Source organism: Dermacentor albipictus, chromosome 8 (assembly GCF_038994185.2).
Source record: "Dermacentor albipictus isolate Rhodes 1998 colony chromosome 8, USDA_Dalb.pri_finalv2, whole genome shotgun sequence".
NCBI lineage: Eukaryota > Metazoa > Arthropoda > Arachnida > Ixodida > Ixodidae > Dermacentor > Dermacentor albipictus.
The window spans coordinates 1178585-1185458 of NC_091828.1; the positions used below are offsets into that span (position 1 = coordinate 1178585).

The 6874-nt window shown below is 46.7% G+C and overlaps 1 protein-coding gene across 7 annotated transcripts in view; it reads left to right on the forward strand.

Moving 5' to 3' along the window:
• Hel89B (histone acetyltransferase 1) overlaps positions 1-5491 on the forward strand; it is a 506945-nt gene extending 501454 nt beyond the window's left edge. For all 7 annotated transcript variants that reach the window (XM_070523038.1, XM_070523033.1, XM_070523034.1 and 4 more), the window contains one exon: positions 1369-5491. In XM_070523038.1, the coding sequence (XP_070379139.1) occupies positions 1369-1648 (280 nt within the window). In that variant the 3' untranslated portion in view covers positions 1649-5491. The remainder of the gene's footprint in view (positions 1-1368) is intronic.
• Positions 5492-6874: the final 1383 nt, after the last annotated feature.

The window sequence follows — 6874 nt, forward strand, 5'->3', positions numbered from 1 at the left end:
TCTGCCAGTTCTATTCTAGCTGTAGGGTTAGAGGCTTTCGTCTCCTGTGATAGCTTACTGGTATGCTGTCTAACGGAGTTACCACCGACTTCTATTGCACACTCCTTAATGATGCCCACAAGATTGCCGTTCATTGCTTCAACACTAAGGTCCTCTTCCTGAGTTAAAGCCAAATACCTGTTCTGTAGCTTGATCTGGAATTCCTCTATTTTCCCTCTCACCGCTAACTCATTGATCGGCTTCTTATGTACCAGTTTCTTCCGTTCCCTTCTCAGGTCTAGGCTAATTCAAGTTCTTACCATCCTGTGGTCACTGCAGCGCACCTTGCTGAACACGTCCACATCTTGTATGATGCCAGGGTTAGTGCAGAGTATGAAGTTTATTTCATTTCTAGTCTCGCCGTTCGGGCTCCTCCACGTCCACTTTCGGCTATCCCGCTTGCGGAAGAAGGTATTCATTATCCGCATATTATTCTGTTCCGCAAACTCTACTAAAAACTCTCCCCTGCGATTCCTAGTGCCTATGTCATATTCCTCCACTGCTTTGTCTCCAGCCTGCTTCTTGCCTACCTTGGCATTGAAGTCGCCCATCAGTATAGTGTATTTTGTTTTCACTCTACCCATCGCCGATTCCACGTCTTCATAGAACCAGACCTTCTAAAGAAGAACACGCCATTCTCATGGGACCCAGAGCAGGCTCACGCGTTCGCCGCTCTTGACAGGTTTCTGACCACCCCTCCCATACTTGCCCACTTTGATCCATCTGCACCGACCGAAGTGCACCGACTATGTTGGACCAGGAGGCCCTTTGCATTCCTGATGTAGTTTGGGAGTCGACTCTTGCCAGTAGCGAACGATCACAGTTCGCACGAGCCATACGTGTGCAGCAAGCAAAACTGAAACGCACGACCTGCTCATTTTTCTTCTGTTGCATGTACTGCCCTGTTGATCTGATGTATTGTTTGATGGTATCTGGCAAAAGTGTCCCATTTCAAGTTCATTGGCATTAACTATATTTCTGACGGCGCTAGAAGTGATGGCATTTTCATTAGGAGAAGTGCACTTGAAGGGGCAGGGCAGAGCTCATCGTTCGATGTTAGGGGTGTGCAAGTACTCAAATAACACCGAATCGAATTGAATAGTGAACATTCGAATAATTCGATGTGCGAGTCGAACATCTACTATTCGATTCTTCTAATATTCTGCATTGTCGTATTGTAAGAACATTTAGTTGGTTGTTATATAAAGCAATTTGTAATATCTTGTTCAATATATAAAGGTTCGACTGTATTTCTTGAATGGCAGTATGTTTACAGGCACCCTAAAATGTTCTAGCAATAAAACCTGTTTGTTGTGTCGCACATCGCAGGCTGCAAAAGTTCAAGCTGACCATTGCCAACACGGTGATCACGCAAGAGAACAGCAGCCTGAACACCATGGGCACCGACCAGCTGCTCGACTTGTTCACGCTCGACTCGGACGGTGCCAAGGCGGACACAATGCTGGACACTGCGCAGAACTCCTCCGCGGGCCCATCGCGTGTCGGCATGAAAGGGGTGCTGGAAAGCCTCCCTGAGCTGTGGGACTCCTCCAAGTACGACTCCGAGTACGACCTGGGAAACTTCCTCAGTACACTGAAGCCTAAGTGATGGAAGGTGTGACACCTGTGTGGATTCAGTTGTTGTACAGTAATTGCTGCTAATGACAGTCGTGGGGAGTTGGGGGGGTCTCTCGACGGGCAGATTCGCGGGTGGCCATGGCTCAACCATTTGCAGGCTCCAGTGTGGCCCAGTTTGCTGCACATCGCTGTCGACCAAGTCAGCAGTGTAGTGGCAACGCATATTATTCATCGGTAGATTATGATGGCCATGTTGCAACACAGACAAAACGAAGTGAATTGTCTTTTATGGCTTCGTCAAGATCCTTAGGTGTTTACAGTTTCGGTTGACTATCTGTTGTGACTTGACAGTGGTCTTTTTGGCGACATACTGAACTGGGCAGCAATGGAAGACAGCCTGTCGTGACTTTGTTGTGAACGTGTGTGAACTTGTGACACAGGACGTGGTAAGTAGTAGTGCATTCAGTCTTGTGACTATGATAGCGGTCATTGGGCAATAAGTGCTGGGCAGAGAGCTGGGGTTGCCATGTCCATCTAAGCAAGGCTTTGTGAGAGAGTAGTGAGCTTTAGCACCTGTCTGTTCCGGGTTGTGGGAAGGCAGACATTTTCCCAGCTAAGTTGGTGTTTTGGATGACCATTTCTGGCAATAAATGGAAAGATGGGATGTCCGTGCAAGAGGACAGGGTGCATTTGTGGTCATCGTCAAATTGTGACATTGCATTCCGTGGCACAGATGTTTAACACAGACTTCTTTAAGATTGTGGTCACTTGCTGCATGAACTGTGGGGACATTCAAAATGTGCTTAGTTTTCTTATTGCCACCAGAATGACGGTACCCTTTGTAATTAACAATACCGATTTCCAGTGTGTGTGTGCATTAAGGGGTGCACCTAGAGCTGTTTTTACGTGTCCTAATGCGCCTCTATTGTGGTGCGTACGACTGAGTGCTGGTGATTGTCGTACTTGTGCAAAAATGCCAGCAGTGCCAAGTGTCAAGTCGATGCATGGAGGAAGAAAAAAAAAACTGAGGAGGGGCCTTGACGTCACTCTTCGTGAAGCTAAAGTGACGCCAAAAGTCGGTGCTACTGCGCCATCGCGTCAGGCCAGGTTCTCCTCTCTTGTTTACATTTCTTGCCTTCGCGCTACCATAGGCAAAAACACGCCAGGCTGCGCACCGTAGCAATTTGACCAACGGTCCAATCGCGGTGTATTCCATCGCGATACAACCTATGCCAAGCCCATCTGCAGTTTATCAGAACAAACACGCATGCCTGTCGTGGCTTTGTCGGAATCATTTTGCTTTGCTGAACACGTTTCGGGTGGCCACTCACAGTGAAGGTGTGACAAACCAGAGCGCACCGACGAACAGTCCAGCAGAGAAGAATGTTGTTACACGTTTAAATACACCAACTTTGGCCTGAGGTAGTTCTCGCGGTAAGTGAAACTTCACGGAAACAAAGTACTGCGGTGCCGAACAATAAATTAGTATGCGTGTGACTAGCATGTTGACTGGGTCTATGTACGTGCAGGCGTACACTCTTCTGCCAAGCCTTGCACCACATCCGCGAACGTTTACTTCCCTCGGCCCCTCGAGCACGCAGATAAGATTACTGCAGTAAAGGGGTTTTGTCCCTTTATTACTCACAGCAGCCGCCTCATTTCCATCCTTCCACGTGGTTGTTTTACGTGCCACAAACGCATCGTCCGCTGTCAAAAGCAGGAACACTGCACAGCTGTCACTGACGTGCAAGGTGTTTATCGTGCATAATCTGAAGCACAGCAGTTTCAGTGTCTGAGGACACATTAGCATGAATCCACCGAAAACAGGGAAAATATCCCCACGTTGTCTTTCGTCCATGGTGTGGTTAACGGTGTTGCATATGTGCTTGTTTCACACTTTTTGCTTCTTCCAGTCCCACCTGGCCACAACAGCTGGGAGAGCACAATCTGCATAACACAGCGCAGTACAAAACACGGAGACTAATGCAACCTAGCAAACGCGACACCTTTGCCACTGTACTAAACCCACAGAACAACCCGTGTGAGCGCACACCACCATAACAAAGCCGCCATTGTGACCCAAGAACATGGCCGCCACAGGGAAAGAAAGAAAAAAAAAAGCAATGAAAAAGAGAAAATACACGTCAATTCCTCCACACTTTTCTCTAGCGCGCGGAGGTGGTAGGGTCTGTCCTCAGTTTTTCCCTTCCTTCATGTATCAGTGTGAAAACGAGCCCATTGGGCACTTTCATATCTCTTGTCGGATTCGCATGTGTGGTCACCCAGTAGGTTTGTGGCATGACTTTGCCATGTTGTGGAGCTGTGGTGCCAGTTGGCTTGTAACACTTTGTAACCAACTAGAACAGTGTTCTCCTCCAGTTCACCAAGGTTAGTGTGTGGAAAGCTTTGTCAGTGGTTCACCTCTGTGCATTGCCACGGTAATGTCCCTTTGGGGCTGCATTTCGCCAGAGCCAGACACTCATGTAGCCACTTCGGATGCCAAAGGTATTTTACTGCCAAGAAGCTTGTGCCTAAACTTAACTGAAGTTATGCTTAAACTTGGAAGCTTGAGCGCATTAGTGGTTACATGTGTGCATGTTCAGATGATAATTCTGGATCACTTGTTGCATAGTGGTTACATGTGTGCATGTTCAGATGATAATTCTGGATCACTTGTTGCATAGTGGTGACTGGGCTGTTTGTCACAAGGTGAGATCTGAATTGTCTGTCACGTTAGGTTTTTGGATAGCTTGACCTCTGTACTTGCTTTATCTGAAGAACTAAGGTTCTTATAGCAGAAACTATGTGCAGGCAAGCACTGCAAGTTGCTCGAGTCTCGCACAGAGCCAAGGCTTTCTGTTTTAAAAATTGCAGTAGGTATAAGGGTGAAAGGTAACAATTCGAATCTTAATGTTTTTCATTGTAAATCTTCATTGTCTAACAAAGTCAACTTGTAGTAAAACCTGTTCCAAAGTGTATGCGAGTGCTCGCAAATAGCTTTATAATGTATTAAGTTATGTATTTATTTCAGTAGCTTTCTTGAAACAGATGTGCTTGTTTATTTCTTCTCTTCCATCTTAAGCTACCTGCAGTGTAACTTATGTTCAACATTTTGAGTGCTCTATGAACTGCCATATCATATTCAAAGGAGTAAAAACAAAAAAGACTGCACACGTAGTAATATAAAGATCTGCACCGAGAGGAGGCTCTCCTCCTCATCTGGGTAGCAGTGTGCACCACCCGAGCTCATGGAAAGAAAAAGAACATTGGTAAAGTTGATGCGCATTTCTCTCTGGCTCTGTGGGATGGGGCGTTTGTTCTCTCAGCAAAGCCTTTGTCTGCCTAGATTGCCAAAAAGGCTGGCAGTGAGTTCAACCATGTATACTCATTTTCGTATGTGGTGTTATCGTTCGTGGTTGTCGAGTCCTTTCATGTGCCACGCCATATTACCTGTATTGTCTTCTTGGCCTGTGTTCTCCCGCACGCAGTCTGTGCCACATCTTGTGTGTAACGTTTTGCCGTCCGTGAGTGTTCTTCATAAGCCGTAAGGGCACTCGCGGTGGTCTCTTTGTTGAATTGAAATTGGTCACACTTTAGAAACGCGATGCATTATGTCCCTTAGTGATGTGCAAGGCATCGTTTCCGTCTTGGCTGTATGAAGCTACGAGGACGATTTGTCCGGCATTTGTGCTTTTTTCCCCTAGGAAAGTGCAGTACGTGAGAGGGGAAGGGGGCATTGCCAATGCATGTGTGCATGGTGAGCAAGTTCATTGCCAGCACATGCAAGTTCATGGGTGGAAGTATACTTTTGATGATGTCCATTTCACTGTGATTTTTGTCTTTGCAGTCTAAATGAAATGTCATTCACAATGATTGTGCGTGTGTGTGTGTCTTCATTTGAAAGGCATCGACAGAGCTCAGTACTCTGCGTATTGGGAGAACTCTTGCTTATCCCCGAGAGGCTTTCACTTGGTGGCAAAATTGTTAGCACAAACCAACCGTGGCTCGTACAACTCCTTGGAAATAAATGTTTGCCTTGAACTCATTGAAAACGTGGGATTGAGGGTGACTTTTGCGAATTCAGAGTGACTAAACTCCGCATTGGAGCCATGGCACAGATATCGGGAAACAATTGGGGGTGTGTGAATACTCTTATCAATGAATCGAATAATTCGATTCGCAAATCAACTATGCACTGTTTGGTTTTTCCCTATATTTGATATGGGGTCCCTCGCGCTCGATGCCACCCAAGCTAGCATTTCACTTCATTTTTGGCGCAAAAATGAGCACCGTAGATGGGCCGTCCTGACTGATGCGGTAGCGGGCTTTGTCACCACGAGCACTTCACAATGTCGGCCTGATGCGGGGGATGTCGACGGTTGGTAGAGGTAAACAGATATTTCAGAGCGATGACTACAATTGTCAACACGCTGACTGTGCACATTGGCATAAAGTCATGCCGTTCGAGTGTGCGTAAGCTAAGTGTTTGTTGCACTAAATGGTCGACTTCTAGAAAGCCGAGTTTTCTGTGGACCGCCACGAAAAAATGACCGGTTGGTAGAGGTAAACAGAGATATTTCAGAGCAATAACTACAATTGTTAAAACGCCGAGTGTGCACATTGGCATAAAGTCATGCCGCTCGAGTGTGCGTAAGCTAAGTGCTTATTGCGCTAAATCGTCGACTTCTAGAAAGCCGAGTTTTCTGTGGACCGCGGCGAAAGGGTCGACGGTTGGTAGAGGTAAACAGAGATATTTCAGAGCGACGACTACAATTGTTAACACGCAGAGTGTGCACATTGGCATAAAGTCATGCCGCCCGTCTGCGCGTGCGCTAAGTGTTTTTTGCACTAAATCGTCGACTTCTAGAAAGCCGAGTTTTCTGTGGACCGCTGCGAATGGATCGATGGTTGGTAGATGTAAACAGGGATATTTCACAGCAATGACTACAATCGTTAAAACGCCGAGTGTGCACATTGGAATAAAGTCATGCCGCTCGAGTGTGCGTAAGCTAAAGGTTTATTGCGGTAAATCGTCGACTTCTAGAAAGCCGAGTTTTCTGTGGACAGCGACGAAAGGATCCGCCAAGGATGACCACAATTGTAAACACGCAGAGTGTGCACATTGGCATAAAATCATGCCGCCCGTCTGCGCGTGCGCGAAGTGTTTTTTGCGCTAAATCGTCGACTTCTAGAAAGCCGAGTTTTCTGTGGACCGCCGCGGAATAATCGCCGGTTGGTAGAGGTAAACAGAGATATT